Source organism: Carettochelys insculpta, chromosome 30 (assembly GCF_033958435.1).
Source record: "Carettochelys insculpta isolate YL-2023 chromosome 30, ASM3395843v1, whole genome shotgun sequence".
In the NCBI taxonomy this organism is placed as follows: Eukaryota; Metazoa; Chordata; order Testudines; family Carettochelyidae; genus Carettochelys; species Carettochelys insculpta.
Window position 1 is genome coordinate 13,718,274 of NC_134166.1, and position 14,342 is coordinate 13,732,615.

At 62.1% G+C, this 14,342-nt stretch overlaps 1 protein-coding gene across 4 annotated transcripts; it reads left to right on the plus strand.

The window, feature by feature from the left end:
• The first annotated feature begins 55 nt into the window (after positions 1-55).
• On the plus strand, positions 56-10,363 carry VSIG10L (V-set and immunoglobulin domain containing 10 like). 4 transcript variants are annotated; one of them, XM_074981238.1, is made up of 11 exons: positions 59-758; positions 2,846-3,178; positions 3,291-3,554; positions 5,085-5,369; positions 5,489-5,743; positions 6,133-6,405; positions 6,545-6,832; positions 6,975-7,088; positions 7,797-7,858; positions 7,961-8,092; positions 8,470-10,362. In XM_074981238.1, the coding sequence occupies exons 1-11, from the start codon at positions 653-655 to the stop codon at positions 8,560-8,562; spliced, it is 2,205 nt and encodes a 734-aa protein (XP_074837339.1). In that variant the 5' UTR covers positions 59-652; the 3' UTR covers positions 8,563-10,362. The 4 variants fall into 4 exon arrangements, with proteins under 4 accessions (XP_074837341.1, XP_074837342.1, XP_074837339.1 ...); XM_074981239.1 differs by having other exon boundaries at positions 60-758; positions 6,652-6,832; XM_074981240.1 differs by lacking the exon at positions 6,975-7,088 and having other exon boundaries at positions 56-758; positions 8,470-10,363.
• Positions 10,364-14,342: the final 3,979 nt, after the last annotated feature.

Sequence of the window (14,342 nt, forward strand, 5' to 3'; positions counted from 1 at the left end):
GGGGGGGGGTGGAGCCCCCCAGACCCTCCAGTGCAGCACCTCCCAGAGTGGGGCTGGGCCAGGCTGTGGGCTCCTTCCCCCTTGGAGCTGGAAAGGGGGCAGCTCCCCTGTTCCCTGGGGGACCTCCCTGCTGCTGACTGTGAAGGGGGATCCCAGCCCAGCTGCACCTGGTCATTACTGGGCCCTGCCTCCAGCACCTGGGTGCTGCAGAGCCCCTGGGGGGCAAGGGCCCCTGCACCCCGCACCTCAGTCTCCCCCCCTCCCCCACCCCGGGTAGCAGTCCAGCCTGGGCTGCTCCTGGTCCCTCCCCCCACCCTGCAGCGGGGCTGGAGTCCCCTTGTGTGGGGGGCAGGAGTGGGCTGGGGGGAGGGTATGGGGTGAACAGTCCCCCTGGGGGCGGCAGCTTGGCTGGCCGCAGGTGCAGCTGCCTCGGGTGGGGAGCAGCCGCTTGTAACGCTGCTGGGGGCGTGGTGGCTGGTGCTGGGACAGGGCCTTGGGGGTTGGCGCTAGTTCCCGCAGCTGCCCCGGGGACTGGGCCGGTCCCCTCCCCTCCCCTCTCGGATGGAGGGGCGGGACCCAGGAGTCCGGCCTCACCTGCCAGCCCCGCCCCCCGCCTTGCCTGGGGCTGTCCCGCCCCGCCCGCGGCAGAGCCATGGCCGGCAGGTACCGGCTCACCTGCGCCGCGGCGCTGCGGGGCCGCTCGACCGGGCCCCCCCAGGGGGGGGTGCTGCTGCTGCTGCTGCTGCTGCTGCTGCTAGGTGAGTGGGGGGCGGGACGCGGGCCCGACGCGTTCCGGGAGGAGTCACCGGAGGCCGGTTCCTGCCCCAGTCCCTGTGACCCCCGCGGGCGGGGCCTGGAGGGAATCCAGGAGTCCGGGCTCCCAATTCCCCCGCCCACCCACACAGAACCACAGGGGGAACACAGGAGTCTGCCCCCACCCCGAGCCAGAGAGAGCCCAGGAGTCCGGGCACCCCCCCGCCCCCGACCCCTCAGGGAGCATAGCTGTGGCTCACGTTTCCTATGTGCGGGGAGCGCCGAGCCCACCCCCGCCAGCCGAACACAGGCTCCAGGCTGCAGCCTACTGGGGCTCTTCCAGCATGGAAGTGCAGCCTCCTCTGGCGTGGGGCAGCTGGGGACCAGCCGCACACAACGCCGCACAGGGAGTGCTCGCTTGGTGAGGCTGCAGCCCCTTCTGGGGCAGGGTGGGGCAGCCACACATAACATTGAATAAGGATGGCTCACCTGGGGTGGTGTTGCAGCCGCCTCTGGGGTGGGAGGTGACAACTGGCAACCAGCCAGGCATAACAGAACACGGGGACTTTCCGCTCTGGTAGAAGACAGGAGGGGAGGAAAAGCCTGTTACAGAAACCTGTAGGTAAGATTGGGCACCAGGAAATTGCCACGGCCAATGATCAGGTCATGAAGGAGCAGGGCTGGCAGGGGGTCTGTGGGTCGGGATTGAGGGGTACTAATGGGGCTGGGGAGGGCAGTGCCTGTGGCTAGGCTGGCAGGAGCTGGGGGTTGGCAGTGAGGGGCACCGGCAGGGCGGGGGAGGGCAGTGCCCATGGCTAGGCTGGCAGGAGCTGGGGGTTGGCAGTGAGGGGCACCGGCAGGGCGGGGGAGGGCAGTGCCCGTGGCTAGGCTGGCAGGAGCTGGGGGTTGGCAGTGAGGGGCACCGGCAGGGCGGGGGAGGGCAGTGCCCATGGCTAGGCTGGCAGGAGCTGGGGGTTGGCAGTGAGGGGCACCGGCAGGGCGGGGGAGGGCAGTGCCCGTGGCTAGGCTGGCAGGAGCTGGGGGTTGGCAGTGAGGGGCACCGGCAGGGCGGGGGAGGGCAGTGCCCGTGGCTAGGCTGGCAGGAGCTGGGGGTTGGCAGTGAGGGGCACCGGCAGGGCGGGGGAGGGCAGTGCCCGTGGCTAGGCTGGCAGGAGCTGGGGGTTGGCAGTGAGGGGCACCGGCAGGGCGGGGGAGGGCAGTGCCCATGGCTAGGCTGGCAGGAGCTGGGGGTTGGCAGTGAGGGGCACCGGCAGGGCGGGGGAGGGCAGTGCCCATGGCTAGGCTGGCAGGAGCTGGGGGTTGGCAGTGAGGGGCACCGGCAGGGCGGGGGAGGGCAGTGCCCATGGCTAGGCTGGCAGGAGCTGGGGGTTGGCAGTGAGGGGCACCGGCAGGGCTGACCTGCCAGATTTCTCTCTGCATTGATCTATTTTGGGACCAGGCAGCTGCTCCCATCAATGGCTCCTGCTCCCCTGGCTGCAAGCAGCTGGGCCCTTGACTCAAGGGGTTGGGGGGGTGTTGGGGGGAAGAAGGGGTGGGGCACAGGGTGCTGAATCCAGCCCGAGGACCGGCCCGGGCGTTGCACCAGCCACTCACCAAGGTCACTGCGACAGAAAAGGTTCTGGCTGGAGCTGTGCCCGTGCCCCTCACTCCCGACCTGCAGCCCCTGCCGGGCCCGGTCCTGTCCCCCAGCCCTGCCCGTGCCCCTCACTCCCAGCCTGCAGCCCCTGCCGGGCCCGGTCCTGTCCCCCAGCCCTGCCCGTGCCCCTCACTCCCAGCCTGCAGCCCCTGCCAGCTCAGCCCTTATCCGTCAGCTGTGGCACCGGGAGAGGAGGGGTGCCTAGTGGTTACAGTGGCAGGGGGCTGGGAGCCCAGATTCCTGAGTTTTATTCCTCCATCACCGCTGTCAGTGGGGCTGGCAGGGGGGGGGTGTGGGAGTCAGATGCCCAGAGGGGGTCACGGGGGTGTCTTTCTCCACGCTGGGGTGGGGGCAGTGGGCCGGTGGGGAGAAGTGCAGTAGGTGGGGCAAAGCTGAGAACTAACCAGCCCCCGTCTGTCTCCTCCCCCTGCCCAGGCTGTGCCCTCTCTGCCCCTCTCCAGCTGCCCCCCAGCCCCCTGGCCGTGCTGCTCGGGGGGAACCTCTCCATCCCGCTCTCCTACCCCTTGACCCAGCCACCCCCCAGCATCGTGTGGCAGAACAACCAGATGACGCTGGTGACTGGACGCCTGGGTCCCAACAGCTCCATTGAAGTGGCCCAGGCCTACCAGGGCCGGCTCCATGTGGACCCCCAAGGCGGGGGGCTCTCCATCGTCCCTGTGGTCCTCCAGGATACTGGCACCTACGTGGTGGAGGTCTTCCCTCTGGGCGGCCAGACGTGGAGGGGGGAAGTCCAGGTGCAGGTGTACGGTGAGTGGGGGCGGCCCAGAGACCGGGGTTCTGGGCCCAGCCCTGGGAGGGGAGCGCGGAGGAGTGGTGAGAGGGGCCGGGCTTCAGGGTACCTGGGCTCTCTCCCCCGCAGAGCTGGTAGGGAACGTCTCCGTGACGCCCCCTTCCCTGGAGGTGGCTGAAGGCGCCGTGTCAGCGGTTCTGACCTGCACCCCTGTGCGGGGCACCGTCACCTGGAGCAAGGAGGGGCAAAGCCTGGCCCAGAACCCCCGGTACCGGCTCTTGGCTGGGAGCCTCCAGATCAGCCAGCCCAACCGGAGCGACAGTGGCACCTATGGCTGCACCGTGTCCAACCCCTTCAGCAGTGGGACCGGCACCGCCAACGTCCGCGTCTACTGTGAGTGCAGGCGGGACAGGTGGGACCCTGGGTGGCTGGGCCCATGGGGGGGACCCTGGGCCGGCTGGGCCCACGCATGGATGGAGGGGAGCCCCAGGCTGGCTGGGCCCACCCATATGGAGTTTGCATGTGTAATATTGGAGACTTCTCCGGCCAAACCAGGGCGAGTTGTCACAACAGGGCGTCCGACAGCCCCCGACTGGTCCTTCCTGCAAACGCCAAACAGAACATGTCGGCTGCCGCGCTGGCCAGCCAGTCACACCTGCAATTCCCTCTGCCAACCCTGGGGCCGCGGCCCGGCCCAGCCCCTCCATGCGCCAGCCAGAGGTTATGTAAAGCTGTGCCACCAAATCCCAACAGGTTCTTCCAGTCCCCGGGAGCAGCCATGCCCCAGGGCGATGCACGCCCCAGGTCTCGCCCGCCCGGCTGCCAGAACCCGACGCCTGCACGTTGGTTAAACAGAGACGAAAGACTGAGAGTCGAATGGTTCAAGCCGGGGCGGCCAAACCGTCTGCAGCTGGGCCACACGGCCCCGATTTCCTCCGTCCTGGGGCTGAACACAAAACAGCTCCAAACCCCACCCCACCCCCCTAGCCTTAGACCCCAACTGCCCCCCACCGCCCGGCTTAACCCCCTTCCCACACCCAGGATCAATTTACTCAGGCTCCAGCCGCTCGGACTCTGCTGGAGGTCCCACGCCCCAGCCACCAGGGCTGTGGGGCAGCGGGTCCCACTGCAGCCGCTGGCCACGCGACAGCCAGCCTTTCAAACGGCGCCGCTGCCGGCTCACGGCCCCGCGGTGAACACTCAGCAGTCAGATTACCCGTGACTCAAGGCTGCAGCAGGTGGAACGAGCTGCTCTCCGGGAGGTCTCTGCAGTGCGCCCTTCATCCCGGCCGGCGATCCTCCCGCCCCACCCCTAGCAGGGAGGCGCCTGCAGTGAAGAGCTGGAGTCAGGAGGAACCTCAGGGCCCCTTTGCCCACAGGGAGGGAAGTCCATTGTTCTGCCTTGTGGAAGTGTCTGAGATGGGGCCTGTCCTATGGGCAGGTCACCTGTCCGTGTCCTTTACAGGCAACCGGCCATTGCCCGTCGGACACTTTGCATATTCGCAGCCCAGTTCCTCCGAGGCGGACTGGCCCCGGATAAGGCCCTTTGCCCGGCAGGTTCGGCTCCCCCTGAGCAGGAAGGTTGCCAACCCCGAAACTCAGGCGTTCAATACAAGTCCGGAGCCAGTGCCGGTACTGGGCCGTGTAATAGCGTGTGAGCCGTGGAAACGGACTCAGCAGCCCCCTCCCTCGGCCCACTGGGCACAAGGTTCGGTGCAAACAGACTGGTGGCTGCGACGTTTTCCATATTAATCTCAAAGCTCCGTAAGGGGCCTTGGGCTGGGGGTCATGGGGGAGGACCAGGGCTGGCTGGGCCCATGTTGTTGGGGGACCCGGGCTGGTGGGGCCCCCGGGGACAGAGGAGGAGCTGCCAGTCCCCCTGCCCCCTGCTGCAGTTCAGATGTGGTTCGGTTCCCTTCCCAGATGGGCCAGAGCTCCCCGTGATCAGCGTCTCGTCGGACCGCAACCCAGAGCCCTGGCGCTACGTGCTGGTGAACAGCTCGGTGACGCTGACCTGCCGGGCCACATCGGACCCGCCTGCCCAGATCTACTGGAGCCTGGCCGATGCCAGCGACCCCCTGGTCCCCTCCCAGCCGAACCTGACACTGCCCCAGGTCCAGCTCAGCCAGGCTGGGCTCTACTCCTGCCTGGCCAGCAACCCGCAAACCCAGCACCGCCTCCGTGCCACCCTGAGCCTCACCGTCATCCGTGAGTGCCCCATCCTTCCCCTGGGGACATGGCTCCCGCCTGGCCCCAGAAGGGGATTGGCTAGTTCAGCCATGGGGGGGCTATGGGGCTGATCCATCTCTTTCTTCTCCACACCCCAGAAATCCCCCCTGGCTCCCCGTTCTGCTCTCTGGACTTGGCAGGCAATGGCACAGCCCTTCGGTTTGGCTGTTCCTGGCTGGGAGGCTCCCCAGCCCCCAGCCTGAGTCTGCAAGGGCTGCCGGGGGGCGAGGAGCAGGGGGTTGGCCCCACCCTGGAGCACACCCTGACGTCCCCCCCAGCCAGCCTCAATGGCACCCGGGTCACCTGCCTGGGGAGACACCTCGCAGCCGAGGGGAACTGCAGCATGACGCCTGGTAAGAGCCTGGTCCGGAGGGGGCATCACCGCACTGGGGCAGCAACCCTGAGCTTCGCTCTGGGGAGGGGCTGGCACCCTGGGGGGCCCTGGGCTGCAGAGTGGTGCACAGTGGATGGGGGGAGGAGCTAATGGGGTGAGACTTCCATGCCCAGAGGGTGGGGTATGAAGGTGGGCGTGGCTAACAGCCAGTGGGTGTGGCTGGGAGTGTTAAGGTGGAGCTAAAGTCCACCCACTGGATGTGGGGCAGGGACCCAGGATGCTGTGGGCAGGGCTAGCATCCAGGGGGAGGGGCCAGGATGTTGTGGGCGGGGCTAGCATCCTGGGGTGGGAAGGACCTGGACAATGGAGCAGGATAAGTACTTGGCAAATCCCTGCCCCCGCTGCCAGAGGCGCCCTCGGGGGTCTCTCTCTCGTTCCAGGCCTCCCTGGCACCCAAGGGCCCAGTGCTGGTGCAGCTGCAGTGCCAGGGCACTTACCGGCCGGTGGAGATCAGCTGGGCCCGGGCTGGGGCCTCGCTGGGCCCAGGTGGGCGGTACCAGCTCAGCGCCGATGGAGCCCAACTCACCATCAGCAACTTCACAGCCCCGCAGGACCTGGGCAGCTACTCGGTGCGCTGCCAAAACCCGCTGGGCTGGCAGGAGAGTAACCTCACGCTGGCAGGTGAGAACCCAGGAGTCCGGGCTCCCAGTCCGCGCCTGCCCGGCCGTAACCACTCGTCCCCTCATGGCCTGGGGGTGGGACCCAGAAGTCCTGTACATGGGCGCACAGGATCCTCCCTCTAACCCCCTCCTCCCCACAGGTCCTGCCATCGCCAGCTGGCACCTGGGACGTGGGGCGGAGCCCAGCTCGGCCTCGCTCAGCTGGGCCGTGCCTGAGGGCTCTGTCGTCACTGGCTTCTGGATCCAGGTTCAGGGGGCGCCAGCAGCACGGGCGGCTGGGGAGTGGAAGACGCTGCAGGAGCTGGGGGGCGCCACTCGCTCCAGCACTGTCGGGGGGCTCCAGCCTCAGAGCACCTACGTCTTCCGCCTGCTGCCCCTACTGGGAGCCCAGGCCGGGGAGCCCAGCCACACCCAGACACTCCTGCCAGGTGAGTGTAGTGGAGCCAGGGGCCCCAACTCCTGGGCTCTCTCCTGGCTCAGGGAGGGGAGTGGGGACTAGTGGTTAGAGCTGGGGGGGGAGGGGGCTGGGAGCCAGGACTCCTGGGTTCTCTGTCTCCCCTCTCTCTGCAGCTTCTACCCTGAGCCCCGGCGCCATCGCAGGCATCGTGTTGGGCTCAATCCTGGGCATGATCCTGCTTCTCGCCCTCCTGGTGCTGCTGATCTTCTTCCTCCGGGGGCGCTGGGGTGAGCTCAGGGTTGGGTCCCCCCAACCCCCTGCTGCTCTTGGCCAATCAGAGGCAAGGGTAGAAATGATACCCTGGTCCCAGCCAATGGGAAGAAGGGCGGCTCATATCCAATCAAATGCAAGGATTGGAATCACTGCTCTGCTGCTCGCCGATCAGACAAGTGGTGGGGTGGTTAAAATGTATTCTGACAAATCAGGGGCCAGGATGATCATTGAGCTGTTACGAGCCAATCAAGTGAGAGGGGTGGGATTTGCCCAGACACTGGCCAATCAAAGGGGAGGCTGGAGTAACAGTTGGCCAAGCAGGTACAGCTGTGGAGTTAATTAGATGGCCAATCACTGCTGAAAGGCTGAATTAGTCTCTTGTCAGCCAATCAGATGACAGGATGGGTTCAGTGGCTTCTACTGCTCAACCAGGAACAAGGGCTGTGGTCATTGGCCAATGAGCACCCACGGAGCCCGTAGGCATTGACCAATCCAGACACAGTGGTTCTGCCCTTGTCCAGTTGGGGCTTCCAGCGCCAGCCACTCAGAATTCCCAGGTTCAGTTGGGGGCGGGGCTGGTACCAGCCAATCAAAATTCAGGATTGCAGGAGGGCTGCCCAAGCACCAGCCCACCAGAAGCAAGGATCAGTGATCTTACCAGCTGCCAATGAGAATTGGGTGTTCCTGGCACCAGCCAATCGGACTCCTTCTCTCCGTCCTAGGAAAGAGGGAGAAGAGGCCCCTGACAGCACCAGAGTCCCACCACCATTACCTGCCCCGCCAGGTGAGTGGGGAGGCGGGGCCAGCTGGGGGCAGGGGCAATAGCTTGTCCGTGCCTCAGTTTCCCCATGGTGAGGCTGAGGTTGACAGCACTTCGCTCTTCCAGTTCCCCAATGGGAGAGAGTCGGACCCCATCGAGCCCCCCGGGGGGACCCCGCGCTGCTTCTGGGGGGACAGCAACCTGTACACCATCAGCTACGAGGAGCATCTGCGCACCCACGGCCCCCCCGCCTCTGGGGTGAGTCCGTGCCCCCGACCCGGCCCCCCAACCCTGCCCCTGCGTCACCCCATGCCCCCAACCCTGCCCCCGGCCCCCCCGAGGTGCGCCCAACCCTGCCCCTGCATCCCCACGCTCCTGAGGTACGCCTGGCCCTCCCCCTGCCGCACAGCCCCCCCCCGACCGAACCTGCTCCTGCCGCAGAGTGCCCCCTCAGACCCAAACCTGCCCCCTGCAACAGCTCCCTACAGCCCAGCACCCTCACTAATCCCCAGACCCCCTGCAGCCTGGCCCCTCCTAGTGCAACCCTGGGGCACCGGGACCAGCACTGTCTGCCAGGGGAGAGCCCCGATTCGGATCCCTGACTGTCCATCTCTCGTTCTCCTTCCTCTTCCCAGCCCGGATGCCCTGCAGACAGCAGGAGCTGTGGGCCCCTGTCTCTGGCCCGTGGGGCCAGCCCCAGGACTACACGCAGCGCCACGCAGGTGTGACCGGTGCAGGAGATCCGCGTGGGAGCCAGGAGTCTGGGAGAGCCGCATCGCCATCCATGACCCCAGGAGTGTAGAGCATGGATGGAGCCTGCCTAGGGAGCGGCTCAGCGGGCACTTCTGGGACCCCCCACCTTCCCAGAGCTGACAGGCACCAGGAGGGTCCATGGGCCTTGGCTGCTGTGAGGGGACTGGCCAGAAATGGGGTGGGACTTCCTGTCTTCCTTGGTGTGCACAGGAGGGTGGGACCTGGCCCTTGTTGATTTAGCCCTCAGTGAAGGGGGAGGGCAAAGCGAAGTAGGTCCATGGCCCCCAAACTACCCCTCTGTCCATCCTCCCCCGCCTCTTACAGCAGGGATGCCGTCTGGTTTGGCTGGCTGGAGCGCAGCCAGGCGAGTGCCAGCGGGTGGCTGGGCAGAAGGCGGAGGGGTTACGGGGGTTGAGCTTTTTTGCGCACAAGACAATTTCTATTTTCAATAACATCTTTTCTGGCCCTTTTCTCGCCACTTCATGCCCCTTGTCCAGCAGGTCAGGGAGGGAGCCTGGCTTGGCGGCAGCAGGGGCTGTTGGCTCTCTAACCCAACCTGGACCCTAGGGGCTATGGTGGGGCTGGGGCACATTTGTGGTTAATGGCCATTAACCTGTGGAACTCCCTTCCCCATGACATGAAGGCCAGAAAGTGCCCAGTCGGCTGGAGCTGCCCTGCTGTGGGTGTGTTTGCTTGGCTGTAGTCCACACTGCCCCCCAGCTCGGCCTCCCTCCCACAAGAGGCCCCTAAATGCCAGCGTGCCACACCCCCTGTACAAGGGTAGGCACCCCTCCAGCCTGGCAGCCTCGCGTCTGCAGTGTGTCCCCCACCCCAGGAGCGAGTGACCCCTAGGCGGGCTGACCCGAGTCAGGAGGGGGGTAACGAATCGGGGGTGGGGTAGGGCCTCAGGGAGAGAAGGGCTGAGCCCAGCTCTTTGGGGCAGGGTGGTGGGGGAGCTGAGCGTTAGGAGAGCCCCCCCACAGGTGGATTGCTGGGGGCAGGACTCAAGGGCTCCAGCAAAAGGAGGGGAGGCTTGGCAGACCAAAACATGTAACAGCCCCCAACTCTCCTGGCTCCCCCACCCTGTCTCCCTTCCCCTTCCCTTTCCACCACCCCTGAGCTGGGTAGAGGACCCAGGCATCCGGGAACCCACAGCCCGCCCCATCAGTCATTTCTGTTGCTCTTAAAGCAGTGCCGTGATCAGCAGGAACTGGGGCTGGTGCTGGGCTTGGCCAGGAGCTGGGCACAGGGCCTGGCCCTCACCGGGGCACCAGCCCCAGACTGGCCCAGGGTGGGCGGGGGCTGCTAGTGTAGGGTCACCAGCTACAGTCAGAACCCAGGAGTTCTAGCTCTCACCCCAGCCAGCACTAGCAACTAGACCCCCCTGCCCAGAGCTGGGGAGGGACCCAGGCGTCCGGGGCAAGGGCTGAGCCGTGCTGAAAAATCATCCCCTGAGCCACAAAGTGCCTGAGCCAGCAGGTCCCAGCGCCCTGCACAGCTCTGGGGTGCGCCCCCCCCCCCCCCGCCGCAGCTGCCTGTGTCCCACATGTGAGGGGCGGGCGCTGTGGGCTGCTCTTTTCTTCACTGCCCCACAGCCTCTCCCTGGTGCTCCAGCACCCCGGGCATGTGACCCCCCATCCACCCCTCCCCCCTCCCCCAGCTGCCCTGCCCCATACCACAGGCCACGCCTCTGTTGCTGCTTTTATTGCGTTTTATTGGAAAAAGGACGGGAGCATCGTGAATTCTTTCTCGGTTAGTTTCTAACAGGGCCCCCCCCCCCCCCCCCCGCCCCATGGTGGTTTGACAAATAAATTAAACCGGGTGTTTTGGTCAAAGGAAAACTGAGCGGATCACACAAGGGGGGCCGGGGGCTGGAGTCCCCCCATGTCCCAGACCCGGTGGGGATGGAAGACAAAGTGGCTCTTTAGTGTTTTCTTGCACTGGTTTGGTTTCGGTTTACACAACGAGTCTTCTGGCTGCTCCCAGGGGTGTTGCCAACATTGAGGTACTGAATGGAGCCGTGTGCCCCGCCCCCTCTGCCCATTAGCCTGGCTTCTGGACTGGGCCTGGCTTCCTCAGGGGAGCTGCTGCAGGCCCTGGGACCTGCACCGAATTCCTCCCTGCTCGTCCTCCTGGCCTGGCCTTCTCCGTCCCCCTCAAGGGGTCTTGCATCCTGACATCCCCCCAACTCCCATCCCCCACCTGGGAGAAGTCAGGAGCCAGGCAGGGCTGTGCACGAGCTAGTGTGCAAACAGGGAGGGGAGGGGCTTCCCCTGCACTACTTGTGTCCGACACTGCGCTATCACTTGGCTTGCACGGTTATGGTCTGTCCCCCATGGTCACACCTGCCTCGCACAACGTCTACACCCTGTTGCCGTCACCCTCCCACTGCGGCTCACAAGGCTTCAGCCAGAGCTGAGCCTATTACAGAGGTTTTGCACAGATTTTGCATCTTGCATACACAGGCTTTACACCACAGTTGCACCTGCCCTGCCATGTTTACCCCTGGCTCCACCATCTTTACACAAGCTTTGCACATGCCTGGCAGTGTTCATGCCGTTTACACACTGTGAACAACCTGTTTACACATGCTTTAAATTAGGGTTACGGGTGTTTTACACCGAGTCTCCACTCAGTTTACATGTTCTGGAGGCATGTGACAATTTACACCACATGTACCTGTACTGTACACACAGTTTACATGTAGTTTACACATTCTTTACACCTTGTTTACATGCAGGTCACAAAACTTTTACATCCCCTTGCACATCTCCACATTCGCTGGGTGCCGACCTATGCCTCGTTTACACAGAGTTGAAGAGTAGAGTGCACAAAATAATCTTCCTGTTTGCACGTACTGGCCCTGAAATGTACACCATGTTGATATGTGGCTTACACTTGGTTTACTCATGTTTACATGCACTTGTGCATGTGGTTTAAACCCTGCTTAGGTGATGGTCACAAAGTGTGTACACCCTATTTACACATGCTTTACACAGGGTTTACGTATGATTTACTGCCACTAACTCACATTCTGTTTGCTTGTGCTTTACACAGCACTTACATTTTGCTTGCATGTAACTGACTCATGCTTTACACATACTGTACAACTCATTTATACATAGTTGCATGTGCTTGACACAGAATGTACACATGCGTTACTGTGAGTTAACACCACACCCGCATGCCCTGTACACACACTTGTTTACACAGAGGTTAGGCCTTGGGCTCCTGTTGTTTGCATGGGATTTACTCACAGTCTGCTTCTTGTTTACATAGGTTTGCCCTGTAATGTACACCTTGGTCACACAAGCTTTACAGCCAACTTGTGCTGTGGCTACCCATTGCCTGTACCAATCTTGCAATTTGCTCCTTGTTTTCACACTCAGACTTGTTCATGCCTCATACAACTGTGAGCACTTCCTGATTCACGTGAACATGCGTAAATCACATTCTCCAGCTCCTTTTGCTCAGATGCCCACCAAACTGTGTTTTCATTTACAACAGTGTGTAACTACATAGTAAGCCCATTGAGTAATTGCGGAGTCACACAGAAAGCAGGTAGCAGTTCACACGTCTATAGTAATGAGCATTGATAGGTACCACACCATTCACCATGGGGCAGACACACTGTATGGGAGATGACTTGCACAGCTGTGCGTATTTACTAATCGTAGGTTGCATGTGTAGCTCCCATACTTAGCCTGATCTGTGCACATGGCTGTGGCTGACGTCGTGGTTACATGTGGTGGTGGGAGGCTTACATGTGAGTTCCACATTGGTTACACATGCTTTACTTGTGGTTAATGCATGATTTACTCATGCTACACACAGCGGCTTAATGATTTTCATGGTGTGCATGTGGTTTGCTAGATTAGCATGTGTCTTGCATGTATGGCTTCAAGATATTTGCTCATGATTTACACATGCTTTGTGTGTGATTTCACACTTCTCACTTGCTGGCAGCTGGTGTGTTTCTTTACACAATTTACATGTGGTTTACTCATGTTTTACACATTGTTAACTCATAGCATACAGGTACCTCAGATGTTGTTCATCACTTGCCAGTGCTTGGCCTTGTTTACACATGCTCTGCTTGTAGCAGCCATATGCCTTTTGCTGAATGTACTCATCCTTTATGTATGGTTTACTCATTGTTTACTCATAGCATAGTGGTACCTTTAGATGTTACTCATTGTTTTCAAGTGCTTTACGTTGCTTACCCTTGATTTTACTTGTAGCATCCCTATGCCTTACAGGGTGTTTACTCATCCTTTACATACGGTTTATTCATTGTTTTCACAAGTCCCTCGTTGTTTAGATATGCTTTACAAAATTGTTTGCACAGTTTGGCACTGCTTGCAGCTATGACCCCCGGCAGTTCCACACGGCGTGCATGCATTTCTAAAATTAGCGTCTAGTTAACTGGAAGCAGAAAGGAAGCGTATGGCAAGTTAAACAACCTCGTCAAAACGATGAAAACATCTTACTCTAAGTAAAAAGTCAGGTAAACTCATTGACTCCAAGGGCTTTGAGAGGAACAGAAATAACCAAGGGTCAGAATCCAACTCCTGGGGAATGAATTCAGAAACTGTACTCCGCCGTACGCCCTTGCGCCTTGTGATCGGGAGTGACTCCAGATTCACCCTAGGGGCTGATCCAGATCCAGGCCTAAACTCAGAACCGCCTTGCAACTCGGTCTTGGCATGATGGGCTGAGGAGGCGGGGATTCCATCCCATAATGCCATGCAAACGGCACGAGCCTTTATGGCAGTGACACCTGCACTGGGGTACCTGGGCTGAAATCAGCTCCTCTGCCTGTGCGGACAAACCCCACAGTTCACAGCTCAGCTCCTTCCCAGGGCACAGCCTGGCTTGAGAGGGGCCAGACGGGACCAAATGGAGGCAGGAGGGAAGGATGGAGGTGCCCAGGGTAGAAAGATGGATGGGTGGACAGATGGTGGTGAGGGATCTATGGGGAAGGATGGGCAGACAGACATAGTGGGGGTGTATGGGGATGGACAGACAGATGGCTGGACAGACGTGTGGTGAGTATGGAGAAGGATGGGTGGACAGACGTGTGGTGAGTATGGGGAAGGACAGACGGACATGCAGGGTGTACAGGGAAGGATGGGTGGACGGACAGACGGACATGCAGGGTGTACAGGGAAGGATGGGTGGACAGACGGATGGATGTGCGGGGTGTACAGGGAAGGATGGGTGGACAGACAGATGGATGTGCGGGGTGTACGGGGAAGGATGGGAGGACAGATGGAGGGACGGACGGATGGACGTGCGGGGAAGGATGGAGGGACAGACGGATGGACATGCGGGGTGTACGGGGAAGGATGGAGGGACGGACGGATGGACGTGCAGAGTGTACGGGGAAGGATGGGAGGACGGATGGAGGGACGGACGGATGGATGTGCGGGGTGTACGGGGAAGGATGTGCGGGGTGTACGGGGACGGATGGGTGGGAGGGGGAGGGTGAACAGACGGACGAGCATGTGGAATTCCACCGGCGAGTCGAGGACAGCGGAATGCTGGACGTGTCACGTGAGTGCTACTAAATCCCCAAGGTCAGAACTTTTGAGGCGCCCGGCGGCCAGGGAATCAGTGCTGCCTCCGACAACCGCGAGCTGAGATACTGCGGCCACCGCAGCGTGGGTGGAGCCCTGAGCCGGTTACGGTCTGGCCCTGGTCTTCCAGCTGCCTGAGTCCCAGCAGGGACAGCTGTGGTCCTGCTGGAGCAGAG